General features: G+C 65.8%; 1 protein-coding gene across 1 annotated transcript; it reads right to left on the bottom strand.

Annotated features, from left to right (window-relative positions):
- Positions 1–1,370: 1,370 nt before the first annotated feature.
- GABRD (gamma-aminobutyric acid type A receptor subunit delta) lies at positions 1,371–13,624 on the bottom strand. Its single transcript, XM_080655115.1, has 9 exons — positions 13,447–13,624; positions 7,123–7,235; positions 6,486–6,553; positions 6,098–6,318; positions 3,982–4,064; positions 3,423–3,560; positions 2,659–2,814; positions 2,324–2,535; positions 1,371–2,100 (listed from the first exon to the last, which is right to left on the bottom strand). The coding sequence occupies exons 1-9, from the start codon at positions 13,512–13,514 to the stop codon at positions 1,825–1,827; spliced, it is 1,335 nt and encodes a 444-aa protein (XP_080511241.1). The 5' UTR covers positions 13,515–13,624; the 3' UTR covers positions 1,371–1,824.
- Positions 13,625–13,979: the final 355 nt, after the last annotated feature.

Below are 13,979 nucleotides of genomic sequence, written 5' to 3'. Positions count from 1 at the left end.
GGCGTGGGGCGGGCAGCGTTCCGGCAGCGGCTCCAGTGGCCCGCCAACCTCTGCACCAGGGGGGCCGGCAGCTCCGCGGGCTTTGAACCCACCGACACTGTCCCCGAGGCCCTGGCAGAAGGCTGCGTCTTAGGCGGGACCCGGGTGCCCCGGGAGGAGGGAGGGGTCGGCGGTTTTGACCCAGCCGGGATCTTTAGCGTGCCACCCCCGGGAACTCCCAGGGAGAAGGGGAGCGGTGACCCTGCCCGGGGTCACTCCGACCAGGGGGTGCTGAGCAGGGGCGGGGAGAGGTGGGCAGCACTGTCCCCGTCTGTCTGTCTGTCCGTGGAGCTGGCTGGGTTGGATGGACCACCACCCGCTGCGGTCCGGAGGTGGCCGGGAGCCGGGCTGACCCAGATCCAGCTCTGCTGTCTCAGCCACCTGCTCTCTGCTGGCTCCCGGCTCCTGCTCACACTGCAGCCCGGAGACCCTGCTCTCCGGCCGTCTCTCCCCAACAAGGACCTTCAGCCTGGACCCTGGGAGCAGGGGGCAAAGGGGCAGCGGGTGCCAGGACAGATCTTTAGGGGGCGGAGCCTAGAACAGGGCTGGAGGGGAGGTGGTGAGCCCCGGCTGGGGTTTGGGCAGGGGGGCCAGCGCCCTCCTCTGTCCTCAGACAGGACGGCTCTTTGGGGAGCAGCTGGGCCCCGTGCCTCTGGCTGGAGCGCCTGGACCTCAGTGGCCACCCTGCCTGTGGGTGAGCACCTCCTCACGGCCGGGGACCCTGGCCCCCTGGGCGGGCTGTGCCAGGGAGGGACGATGGCGTCGCAAGCACCCCTCGAGGTGGCATGAGGTGGGTTCCCCGGGAGGGGCACCCTGGGCACAGTAGGACCTGCAACTGGCGACCTTGCCCACAGAGCCAGCCTCCAGCAGCGCAGGAGAGCCACCCGCACAGCTGCCCGTCGGACCGCACTCCCCTCCCTCTGGCTAGGGAGGCGGCACCGGAAATCGGGCCCTTGTTAGAGCTGCTGCCGGGCCTCCCGTGGCCGCCGTGCTGAGCAAGCTGTGACCTTGTCCCCGCGTCTCCAGAGGCAGTGGAGCTGGGAAGGGGCTGGGGGCGTGTGGGGACTTGATGGCCTCTGCCCTCCCATCGCCTCCCCCAAGAAGGCAGCGTCCGGGCACCATGGCTGTGGGACCGAGACAGGGGAGCCGCTGTGACTCCTGGAACCTGCCCCCCCCCCCAAACTCTGCCCTCCCACCGATACCCCGGACGTGGCCACCTGGCTCATCAGCCTCTGGGACTCCAGTGTCTGTCTTCAAGTCCCTCCGCCCTGTGCCCGCTGAGCCATGGCTGGAGGAGGGCCCTCCAGGCGCCCAGAGCAGCCACTGCCCGCTGCAGGGAGAGACGGCCACAGGCCGAAGGCTTTGTTTTATTTCATGCTGGACCAGAGGCTCACGGCGCCCGCTCCGCCCTCTCGCCCGGCAACGAGCACCACCTCCCCCCCACGCCCAGCTGCCTCCACTCCCGGTTCAATCCCCCCGACAGCCTGGGAGTCAGGGTCATTTCCCGAGTCCAGTGCGTGGCCCCCACGGGCCCGGCGCCGCCTGGCTCAGCCTCGGGTCAGGCGGCCCTGCCGTTGGGGACGAGGAGCTGGGCTGGGCGTCTGCAGGCGGGGCGTGCGGGAGGGCCCCAGGGTGGTGTTCCGGGCGGTGAGCCGGGCCAGGGGCTTGGGGGCCGGGGTGTCCCTCCTGTGTCCGTGGCCTGTTGTGGCCTCCACTTTGAAACGCGCAGATCCAAGCCAAGCGAGGGTCCCCGTGCCCCAGAGGCTGTGCAGCAGGAGGCCGGCCTCACAGGGCGTACGCCGCCCAGTAGATGATGTTGACGGCCGCGAAGGCTGCGGGGAACACGGCGCGGGCGTAGATGTCGATGGTGTCCGCGTCGATGGGCTTGAAAAGGGAGCGGAGGCCTCCCTGCTTCTCGGCCGCCCCCACCTCCACCTCCACGGACCGGTAGGAGCCCAGGAGGTTCCCGGGAAGGCGGCCCGGGCGCCGGGACACGGCCAGCTCCTGGGAGACGCCGGCCGCCGAGAGAGAGAACAGCACGATGGCGTGCTTCACGTCCACCTGCCGGGAGAGCGGGAGGCAGCTGAGCCGGCGGCCCGGCCTGATGTGACCGAGGTGGCCACGCGGGTCCCCACCCTGGCCAGCAGCTCTGTGACGGGGAGCCGGCGGGAGCAGGCGGCAGGGGGTTGGGGTGGGAGCTGTCCTTGGTCCTGAGCTCCAGGGAACCAGCACAGCCCGGCCTCACCTCTGCCCTCTGCTCCGTGACCTTGACCTTGGCCCTCACCTCTGCCCTCCGCTCCGTGACCTTGACCTTGGCCTTCTGCTTCTTCCGGTAGTCGGCGTTGAAGTGGGCGAAGGCGTATTCCACCAGCGCGGCGAAGACGAACACGTAGCAGATCCAGAAGTACACGTCCAGCGCCTTGATGGCCGACGCCCGCGGGAGGGAGGAGCGGGCGCTGACCATCAGGGTGGTCATGGTCAGCACCGTGGTGATGCCTGTGGGAGGCGGGGGTGGTGATCCCACTGCCCCGGGGGGGCGGCTGGCTCAGGGGGCCGGGGCAAGGCCTGGGTTCATGGCTGACGGGGTCCCGGTCCTGGGAGGGGCGGCTGGGCCGGTACCTAGAGACACCCTGGCAGGCACGGCCGCCTGGCTGATCCAGAAGGAGACCCAGGACATGGCGACCAGCAGGACGGAAGGCATGTAGGACTGGATGATGTAGACGCCCCGGTTCCTCCGTAGGTGGAAATACAGGCTAAGCCGAGGGAACTGGCCGGCTGCGGGGCGGGGTGGAGCCGTCAAGACCCAGCACCATCCTGCCCCTCCCCCTGCCCCTACCACGGCCCTCGGGCCCCTGTGAGCCTCAAAAGAAGGGGGACCCTAGCCCCCTGCCTTCGCCCCCGACCCCCACAGCCTGGCCCCCCAGAGGGAGGAGCAGGGGAAGATTTCCCCACCGTTCAGCACGGCCCAGAGGGACCTCCTAGCTGAGGGGCCGGCCCTCCCCTCCTGGCCCCTCCCTGCACGGCTGAGCTCAAGGAAAGAACAGGGCTGGGTTCACAGACCCCGATGAGTGGGCAGGAGGGGCCAGGACACAAGGCAGCCCCCAAGGCTTGGCCCTGTGCCCCTGCAGTCCTGGGGCTCAGGGAGCACCTTGCACCCCTCCGGTGGCCCCCAAACTCAAGGTGCTGCTACCCCCGGGAAGTGACAAAGGACCGAGGAATAAGACGGAGAAAAGCTGACCCAGGCCCACACTGGGGCACAGCCGGTGCCCGCCAGCGGTCTACCGCTGACCCCCGGGTCCCCGGAGCTGGCGAGGAGGGCCTCAGCCGAATGCCCGGGAAAACCGGGAGCCGGGCTCCCAGGAAGAGGCCGGGGGCCACGTTACCCGACTTGAAGTTCATCAGCTCCGTGGTGAAGCGGTAGCTGGTGATGGTGAACTGGGCCAGCTGCAGCTTGTCCAGCCCGTGGATCTGCTCCTGGTTCTCCGACCAGTAGTAGACAATGTCTTCGGCCGAGTAGCCGTCTGCAGGAGAGCCCACGTGGGCAGCGGGGCCCAGCCCCAGCCCCAGCCCCAGCTCCCTGCCCGCAGCTGGAGACCCTCCCCACCCAGGGGAGCCCGAAACAGGGGGCGCCAGGACCAGGGAGGCCTCGGCGGTGGGCGGGGCCCGAGGAGCTGGTGCCAGCGCAGGTCCCCATCCCCAGGCGGCCCAGCCATGCAGGTACACGCCTCCTGGGCTCGGGGCACGACTGTGCGGGGCAGGGCACCGACACCCACTTCTGCTCCTGCCCGGGCTTCAGGCTCCCTGGAGGCCCCGTCCCCGTCGCTCCCTGCCCCCGGGCCGGGCCAGCTGCACAGGGAGGGCCCAGCCAGCCGAGCCCCCTGCCCGCCCACAGCAAGGTCCCCGAGACGCAGGCGCTGCCGGGAGCCGCCGGCCGGCACTCACAGCTCTCCAGGTGCAGCGTGCACTCCTGCTCGTCCATGGGGTACTTGGCCAGGTCCATGTCGCAGGCCACCGTGGACGTGATTCTGTGCGGACAACCCAGCAGGGGGGGGTCCCAGGGGGAGGCAGGCCCTGGAGGCCCGCAGCTCCCTGACCCAACGGGCAGAGAGGCCCTGTGCCCGCCTGAGGGGCCCCTCCCAGGAGCCCCGGCCTCGCCCGTGGGCTTGGGTGGCTCCTGGGTGGACAGAGAATGAGTCTCTTTATTGGTGGGTCTCCCTTCAAGAATGAAGGACGGGCCCTGGCCGGTGTGGCTCGGTGGGCAGAGCGTCGGCCTGCGGATAAAAGGGGCCCCAGTTCGATTCCCGGTCAGGGCACAGGCCTGGGTTGTGGGCTCGATCCCCAGTGGGGGGTGTGCTGGAGGCAACCGATCAATAATTCTCTCATCATTGACGTTTCCATCTCTCTCTCCCTCTCCCTTCCACTCTGAAATCAATAAAAAATACATTTTTTTAAAAAAAGAATGAAGGACTGGATTTCATTGATTTTCTTCATCCTTCAAAATGCTGTCCGTGGCCGTAACTGGTTTGGCTCAGTGGCTAGAGCAGCCGTGGGCAAACTACGGCCCGCGGGCCGGATCCGGCCCGTTCGGCTGTTCTATCCGGCCCGCGGAGCCGTAAGAGCGGAGGGTTCTCTTGCTCTCCCCTCCACTCCTTTACTTTGAATTTATATTAGTTCACACAAACACTCCATCCATGCTTTTGTTCCGGCCCTCCGGTCCAGTTTAAGAACCCATGGTGGCCCTCGAGTCAAAAAGTTTGCCCACCCCTGGGCTAGAGCGTCAGCCTGTGGACTGAAGGGTCCCGGGTTCGATTCCGGTCAAGGGCATGTACCTTGGTTGCGGGCACATCCCCAGTGGGAGGTGTGCAGGAGGCAGCTGATCGATGTTTCTCTCTCATCGATGTTTCTGGCTCTCTATCCCTCTCCCTTCCTCTCTGTGAAATATCAATAAAATATTTTAAAAAATCAATAAAATATATTTTTAAAAATTAAATTAAATTAAAACTCTAATCCAGTGGCTCTCCAACTTAAAAAAAAAAAATGCTGTCGGTGGCCCAGCGGCCAAGCGTCCTGGTTTCCCAAGAGAATTTAGATTCCTGTGCAAACCTCCTGGTTTTTAAAACGTTGGCCATTAATTCCACGTTTAAAAGGCATGTGTCAGAAAACACGTGTTCAACGACACGCACACGCATGTTCGTAGCAGTGCCGCTCACAGTCGCCCGAAGGTGGACACCGCCCGGCATCCGTGGATGGACGAGTGGACGCAGACGCTGGGGGACCCTGGGTGGAGCATCAGCCCGAAGAGGAATGAACCCGTGACCCGTGTTCCGACACGGATGCGCCTCAGAGACGCCATGCCCAGCGACGCAGGCGACACGGTGTCACGGTGTGGGACACGTCTGTACAAAGTGTGTGCAGAAGGGGCAGATCCCGAGACAGAGGCTGGTGACTTCCTGGGTGCAGGGGGCGGGGGGGAGCCACGACGTCATAGGTGCGGGGTCTCCTTTGGGGGGATGACATGTCTGGAGCTAGACAGAGGTGATGATTGCACAGTATCGTGACTGCTGTGTCACTGAATTGTTTATTTGTGGTTCATCCTCACCCGAGGGTATTTCCCCATTGATTTTAGGGAGCGCGGGAGAGAGAGGGAAACACGGAGAGAAACATCGATGTGGGAGAGACACATCGATCGGTTGCCTCCTGCGTGAGCCCTGACCAGGGCCTGGGCCGGGGAGGAGCCTGCAACCGAGGTACCTGCCCTTGACCGGAATCGAACCCGGGACCCTTCGGTCCACAGGCCGACGCTCTAGCCACTGAGCCAAACCAGCTAGGGCTGAACTGCTCATGTTAAAAGGGTTCATCTTCTGCCATGTGAATTCTGTCCCATTTTTTTTTAAAAAAGGTAGCGGCCGTGTTGGCCAGAAGCTCAATTTGTCGGCTGCCGCTGGCAACCTCTGCCGTCAACGTTTGCTAAGCAGTGGCTGTTGGCCGGAGGGTGTAAATAGCGCCCGGCCCCCCCCGCCCCACAGTGAGCCCGGGGTCCCGGCGGCGGCGGCCTCACCGGATGCTGTACAGGATCACCCCGTCGGGCTGCAGCCGGATGAGCTTGTTCTCCACGGTCACGTCGTGGAACCAGGCGGACTTGGCGTTGACGATGAAGGTGTCGGGGAGCCACAGCCTGTCCACGAAGCGGCTGTCCAGGCCCAGCGTCTCGTTGGTGTGGTTGTAGGACAGCCGGCCGTCCCGCCAGCTCTGGTGCAGGAACACGGTCATGGTGTACTCCTGGGGCGGAAGGGCCTGCCGTCAGCTGCCGTCCTGGGGCGCCCAGTCCGGTCCCGGGGCGCCCAGTCCGGTCCCGGGGTGCCCAGTCCAGTCCCGGGGCGCTCAGTCCAGTCCCGGGGCACCCACTCCAGTCCAGGGCACAGGCGGGCAGAGGCTGGCACACCTACCATGTTTGCCTCGGAGATGTGGTCGATGCTGGCCACCTCGATGGCAAGCGCCACGTTCACCGGGGGGCCTGCGGGGAGGGAGCAGGCTGAGGCCAGACCCTGCACACACACACGCACGCACACACATGCACACTCTCACACACACACACCCGTGCACACACACATGCACACGTGCGCATGCACACACATGCACATGCATGTACTTAGGAAAGCCCAGGCAGGCGAGACTGTGACCAGCCAGGCTGTAGGAGGGAGCCATGTCAGTACAAGTCTGCAGCGAGGCCTAAGCCAGTGGTCGGCAAACTCATTCGTCCGCAGAGCCAAATATCCACAGGACGACGATTGAAATTTCTTTGGAGAGCCACATTTTTTAAACTTAAACTTCTTCTAACGCCACTTCTTCAAAATAGACTCACCCAGGCCGTGGTATTTTGTGGAAGAGCCAGACTCAAGGGGCCAAAGAGCCGCATGTGGCTCGTGAGCCGCAGTTTGCCAACCACTGGCCTAGGGGATCCACCTTCCCAGCTGTGTCTCTGGGGGGCCGGCGCTCAAGGTGCGATGCCCCCCTCAGGGGAGCCAGCCCAGGGCCAGGGGTCACCGGCCCCGCCCGCCCGCCTGCCCGCCCGCGCCTGCCCACCTCCGATACAGGGGCGGAAGTTCCGGGCGTAGCCCTCCATCAGGTGGTCCAGGTTGGGCAGCCAGGAGATCTCCAGGTTGGAGCCCACGTAGTCCCCAATGTCATTCATCGCCCTAGAAACGCAAGGCCCGAGGTCGCAGGCGGCGCACCAGGGATGGGCCCCGACCTGAGCTGGGCCAGTGGACAGGGAGCACCACCCTGAGAGCCCGCCAGGCTGGGAATCCTGCCGGAGATGGGGCCCAGGGAGGTGCCGAGCCCGGGGCTGTGCCATTTGTCCTCTGCTCCGTATCTGCCCCTCCAGCTTGGCCTGGACAGAGGCCGCCAGGGTCAGGTGGAGCCCCACCCCGGGAAGAGCCCCCCGGCGCCCTCCACCAACGGCCCAGGACAGCCAGCCCCAGAGCCCCCACATGAGGGCCTCCCATCTGACAGGCCTCAGGGGACCCCGGCAAGGGCCCGTCGCGCCTCTCGGCCCCCAAAGCAGGAAGCACCCTGCAGGAGGGCCTCAGAGAAAGGACGCAGGACCAGGAGGCTGAGGGCCAGGGAAAGGGAGGGGCAGCCGAGGTCCCAAACCTGCCTCAGGCCAGGCCCAGAGCCCGGGGGGAGGCTGCAGCCACCTCCTGACCTCTGGCCCCACAGCCCCCAACTTGCCATGTGCTTCTGGAGCTGAGCCCGACCCCGGAGAAGCTGGGGGCCAGTCTCCTGGTTGCAGGGTAATGCCACGGACACCCTGGCAGGCCCCTGTGGGTGCCACATGCCCGGCGGGCACCTTGAGTCCCACACACGCCGACCGCCGGAAGCACGGAGCTCCCCAGCGGCTCCCCCGCCCCACCCTCCTTCCGCTCACCTGCCCTGGGGCGAGCAGTGGCCCCAAAACTCCTGCCACCCAGACCTCAGAGTGGGACTTATTTGGGAATGGGGTCTTCCTGCGGTAATTGGCTAAGATGAGGCCACACTGGCTTGGGGTGGGCCCTGTACCCAGGACTGGCATCCTCGTCTGAGGAGAACAGACACGCGGGGGAGGCCCCCTGACCCCCAGGCCCAGCGCAGCCCAGGCCCGAGGCCCCGGGAGCGGGGAGGGGCTCCGAGTGGACGCTCCCCGCGGCCTCAGAAGGGAGCAGCCTGCCCGCACCTGAACTGCGGACTTGGCCCCCAGAACTGGGAGAGGACCAGGCCCCCTAGTCTGTGGTCGCTTGTTCCAGCAGCCCCAGCACACTCACAGCCACATCCAGCCACCGGGAGGCCCACAGTGGGGGAGGCAGAGCCGGGAATGACGTGGGGCATCCAAGAAGGACTCCCCCCCGGCCCGCGTGGCTCAGCGGTGGAGCTTTGACTTATGAAGCAGGAGGTCACGGTTCGATTCCCGGTCCGTGCACATGCCCGGGTTTCAGGCTCCATCCCCAGGAGGGGGCGTGCAGGCGGCAGCCAATCCAAGGCTCCTTTGTCTCTCATCACTGATGTTTCCCTCTCTTTGTCCCTCTCCCTTCCTCTCTGAAGTCTATATATATTTATATTTATGAATGTATATATATATATATATATATATATATATATATTTAATATATTTTATTTATTTGTTACGGAGAGGAAGGGAGAGGGATAGAGAGCTAGAAACACCGATGAGAGAGAAACATCGATCAGCTGCCTCCTGCACACCCCCTACTGGGGATGTGCCCGCAACCAAGGTACATGCCCTTGACCGAAATCGAACCTGGGACCCTTCAGTCCCCAGGCCGACGCTCTACCCCAGCCGTGGGCAAACTACGGCCCGCGGGCTGGATCCAGCTGTTCTATCCGGTTCTCTTGCTCTCCCCTTCACTCCTTTACTTTGAATTTATATTAGTTCACACAAACACTCCATCCATGCTTTTGTTTCGGCCCTCCGGTCCAGTTTAAGAACCCATTGTGGCCCTCGAGTCAAAAAGTTTGCCCACCCCTGCTCTACCCACTGAGCAACACGGGTCAGGGCTGAATATATATATATTTATGAATAACTCTCCTGTTAGTGTCTGAATCACTTCTATTCCGACAAGGTCACCTTGGGCCCCAAGCCTGTCCTGTGCCTGTGGGGGAGACATGAGGGACCAAGATCTGGACCCGGAACCCTGAGACCGAGGCTCCCTGTGCCCGGAGACGGACCCGCCGCTGAAGGCAGCGTGGCCGCCTGCCCAGGTGCCCAGGCTGCTCCTCCTGAAGCCGCCGCCCCTTCTGGGTTCCCACCACCCTGCTGGCCACGCCTCCTCTCCCCACAGTGGGGGCCTCAGCCCGGCGCCCCCTCATCCTGCTCCCTCAGGGACCGTCGCCTTGTCATCGGCGGCCGGGCACCCGGCTCTGGCTCCCCAGGGCCCGTCCCTGCAGCCAAGCTGAGGCCCCGTGTGCGGCCGCCGTGCCCAGCCCCTTGCCCGGCCGCCTCACGTGGCCGCTGCAGCCCCGGCCTCCTTGCTCCCCCAGATCAATGCTTTCTCGGAGCCTCTATCCCCTCCCCTCCCCTTTCCCCGGGGGAGGCGTGCGTGGACGGGGACCCACTGAGACAGAAGGGGACCTGGCCCAGCCCGGGGCCACCAGGGGCCTGGTGTTCCTGGAGCAGCAGCGGGTGGGGCTGGAGTGTACAGCCCAGCCTCGGCCTCAGGTGCAGCTGCCAGGCCCCGCCCCCTGTGCTCTGACGGGAGGGGGGGGCTGGGAGGGCCAGCACCCTGGGGGCCACCTGGGTTCGGGAGGCCTCTTGTCTGTTTCACTCGTGGCCTTTTGAAGAAGGTTGACCTTGAACCGGGAGCTTCTTAGCTGATGACACTTGCAGACCCTCAACCTGTCCCCTGGATGGGCCCACCTTGGTGACGGCCCGGCCCATTATGGGGGGGGGGGGGCGGGGGGGACAGGTGCTTTGTAGCAAAGGATCAAAAGGAATTAAAGACGTCCCGCCCCCGGGAAGCACGATTTGAAGGGCGATGGAGACCACGCTGAAGGTCGCTGTGAAGGGATCGGGAACAGGCGTTATTTTTGGACCAGCCCAGCTGCCACCCAGCGGCAGCACAGCCCGGAACCAGGTCGTCAGGAGACGCCGTCCTTCCAGGGCCTCGGGCTGTGGGCCAGGTGACACCCTCCTTCCACCCCATCCCACGCCCACTCGGGGCGTGAGGGCCAGGCCCCGGGCAGCCCCAGGGGCAGCCCCACCGTGAAGCTGGCCCAGAAGCGGCCGGACGCCAGGAGATGATGGCTCAGCCTCTGCGACCTCGGGGAGTCAGGGGACAGGCTCTCCCTGATGTCACTTCCCACCCAGGAAGGCGCTGCTGTCCACCGGCTGTGTAGGGGTGTGGCGGTCCAGACGCCAGGAGGGCATGCTACATGCCAGTCCGGGTTCTGGGGGGCAGGAAGGGGGTGGGCGCCACGAGGGGAGCTCAGCGTGGAGGTGACTGTGGTGACTTATAGCATCTTGGGAGAGAGCTGCTGGCCCGTGACGGCCCAGCACCCCACGGGGGCCTCGGGGTAGGGTTCCGTCGGGGGAGATGAGCAGAAGTGCAGGGGCATGGACCTGGCTCAACCCCCTGGGCGGAGTGGCCACCATGAAGTGGTGGCAGCCGCCCACGCCCCCCTGCCCATGCCCTGGGTGCCAGCAGACCTCGCCCCCTCCCGCCCCATCACCGTCCGTGCCCCTGGGGACAGAAGGGGAAGGTGGGTGTACGAAGTGAAGCCGGGGTTCTCCTCCCTCAGGACCCCCCCATCGCACACACACAGCCCACGGATCCCTGGCGGCTCTGTTTTTAGAGCAACACCCGCCGCGCTGGCACCACAGTTACCAAGGCAAAGCGGAGCCGCCAGGAGCGCACGGTGAGCCGGAGGCAGGAGCTGCGGGCGCGGCTTCTCCAGGGAGATGAGGTGCCAGCAGCAGCGAAGGCCACCCACACGGCGCGCAGCTGGTGAGTGCGGTGCCCACGCGGGAGGGATGGTCGGACTCAGGGGAGGCACGGCTCTGACCGGCCCCCAACGCTGCAGGCACATGCTTCTCACCCCACAGAGCTGTTCCCCCCACCCCGGCCTGGGCCACGCACGATCGGGCAGCCTGAACAGGCCCCAGGCACCCCCTGTGAGTCCCACTGTACCCCCTGCAGCGGGGGTGAGGACCTGGACCCCGAGGGGTGAGGGGTGCAGTCCTTCTGCTCTCTGGGGGGGGGGGAGGGACATGGAAGCTGGTGGAAGGGAGGCCGTCTGGAGGTGGCCACCAAGGCCCGCCAAGCACAGGCACCCATAGGCCGGGCCACGGCCTGACAGCCCTTCCGCACACACAGGCACATCCTTGCCCACACCCAGGGGCCGGGCGGGGTCGGAGTTCAGAATGTGTCAGACTCGCCGAAACCAGTTTGGCTCAATGGATAGAGTGTCGGCCTGCGGACTGAAAGGTCCTGGGTTCGATTCTAGTCAAGGGCATGTACCTTGGTTGCGGGCACATCCCCAGTAGGAGGTGTGCAGGAGGCAGCTGATCGATGTTTCTCTCTCATCGATGTTTCTAACTCTCTATCCCTCTCCCTTCCTCTCTGTAAAATATCAATAAAATATATTAAAAAAAAAAAAAAGAATGTGTCAGACTCCAGCGAGGCAGAGGGTGAGGGTGCCCGTGCAGGCCTGGGGGGGGCTGGAGAGCTTCCCAGCGGGACATGTACAAACGCCCTGAAATAGGACGGCGAAGGCAAACCAACCCCTTGTCCGAGCGAGACAGGCTTTCCCGCCAGATGAGTTTTGGGGTCACACTTGGGCTAAGATGTTAGGGCTCAGAGAGCCTTGGGTTTCAGAGGTCGTGGCCATGGCCGTGGGCCTGGGTCGCCAGCTGATCGGGGTGTCCAGCACCTGCGGCGACGCCCACCTCCACCTGCCCCTCCCTGGTCGGGGCAGGAGGGAGGCGGGAGCAGGAAGGTCCACAGGCCGCCCAGGATGAGAACAACCGCACGTCAGCCCTGCCCAGGACCGTGGCACAGCGGCCCCGCACTGCCAGACCCAGGCCTCCACGCCACCTACAAGGAAGCTCTGACCAATCCCCGCCCCCCCCCCGCCCCCCCAGGACAGGCTGCCTGAGAGCTTGCAGCAACACAGGCTGGCGGTCAGCCGCTCAGCTCTCCATCCTTTGACATCAGTGGGCTGACCGCGACATCCCAGATACAGGTGTGTGTGGGGGGGGTCGTCTGTTTTTTTGTATGTTTTCTTTGTTGTTGTTGTTGTTAATCCTCCCCTGAGGATATTTCTTCCATGGATTTTTTACAAAGAGGGGAAGGGAGGGGGCGAGACAGAGAGAGAAACATCAATGTGAGAGAGACACATCGATTGGCTGCCTCCCGCAGGCTCCCCGACCAGGGCCGGGCATCGAGCCTGCAACCGAGGTACGTGCCCTTGAACCCGCAAACCTTCAGCCTTCGGGCCGACGCTCTAACCACTGAGCGACCGGCCACGGGGCGGGCGGGGGGGGGGGTCTGTTTTTGCTCTGGTTTCTCTGCAGAGTCCTCTCACCGAAAGGCCCTCCTCTCCCACCGGAGGTGGCCAGGCCAGGGCTCAGGCCGCTGGGCCGCTGGTGCCCAATTCAAGTCCCCACGGAGGAGAAGAGCAAGCAGGGGCCCTGCTGGTCCTGGGGGGGGGGGGGCAGAGGGAGGGCACCCAGCTGGGGAGGGGGCCCCCTTTCTTCTCTGGGGGAGGGAGCTCAATCCCTCCTGACTGTAAGGGTGCCTGTCTAGCTCCCACCTGCACACTCCAGAGCTCAGGGGGCGCCCTTTGAAATGGCCCCGGGAAGGGGACCCCCGCGCCGGGCGCACTCTCCCTCTCATACAGCCCAGAGGCCGCCTTCCTGGCGGCCCAGACCTGCTCCGGGACCAGGACCTGGGGGGTAGCCCCGCTCACACGGAGAGGGAGCAGCCGCCTCCTGTTCCCGGATCGCTCCTTCCCTCCTGCCCGCAGCTACGCCTGCCGAGCGCGCAGCCCGCGCCTAGAAGGGCACCCTCCAGCCGGGGACCCGCCATGCAAGGACCCCGCCAAGTGCCGGGGCTCCGGGCAGAACTGGGATCAGCTCCCGCCCGCCTCCCGCCCCGCAGCGCCAGTTCAGCACCCGGACGGCGGACAGCGCCCTGCGCGCGGACCCTGCGGGCAGGAGTCCTGGGGAAGAGGGGGACCCGCACTGGGAGACGGGGCGGGGGGCAGGGAATACTGGGCGAACTCGGATTGGGGGGCGGACACGGGGGTGAGGGTAGGACAGGGCGCGAGCGCGGGGGCATTCGGGAGGGCAGACACGGGGCGAAGCTCGGTTCGCCCCGACTCCCTCCGGCCGCCCCGGCTCGGTTGCGGCGCGCTCACCTGGTGCCGCGGGGCTGCTGCGCGCAGAGCAGGAGGAGCGGGGGCAGCAGCCAGGCCAGTTGGTCCATGGCCTCGGGGCGCCGGGACGCGGGGCCGGGGGCCGGCAGGTCGCGGGCGCTCGCGAAGTTGCTTCCCCGGCGGCCGCGGCGGCGCACAGGCGGGCGGAGGCGGGAGGGCGCGCGGCGCGGGGCGGGCGCGAGGGCGGAGGAGCGCAAAGCGGAGCCGCCCCACCTGGCGCCCCGCCCGCTCCGAGTCCGCCGACTCCTCCTCCCCCCGACCCGCCCCGCAGCCGCGAGCACCGCCCCCCCCCCCCCCCCGCCCCGGCTCCCGCGGATCCGGCCTGGGGTCTGGCTCGGCAGTCCCCGCGCTGGTGGCGGCCAACCGGGTCCCGGGGGAGGCGGCCTCCCGTGCCCGGTTCGGGGCCTTCGGACGGACGGGCGGCAGGACCTGTCTCCGAGGCGGAGTTGACCAGTTTGTGGAGCTCACGGGCCAGAGGCGCTGATTGGGGCGGCGCGGGGCTTGGGGTGGGGGTG

Source organism: Plecotus auritus (assembly GCF_963455305.1).
Source record: "Plecotus auritus genome assembly, chromosome: 2".
NCBI lineage: Eukaryota > Metazoa > Chordata > Mammalia > Chiroptera > Vespertilionidae > Plecotus > Plecotus auritus.
This window is presented reverse-complemented; position numbering and strand designations above follow the sequence as displayed.

What these genes read in the sequence shown, in the direction of transcription:
- GABRD (XM_080655115.1), bottom strand. Translation starts at nt 13,514, where the DNA reads ATGGACCAACTGGCCTGGCTGCTGCCCCCGCTCCTCCTGCTCTGCGCG. An exon ending in CACGCTGCACCTGGAGAGCT is followed by an intron (nt 3,561 to 3,981) that starts GTGAGTGCCGGC and finishes GCTCTCCTGCAG; the next exon opens with ACGGCTACTCGGCCGAAGAC. An exon ending in GCTGATGAACTTCAAGTCGG is followed by an intron (nt 2,815 to 3,422) that starts GTAACGTGGCCC and finishes CCCGCCCCGCAG; the next exon opens with CCGGCCAGTTCCCTCGGCTT.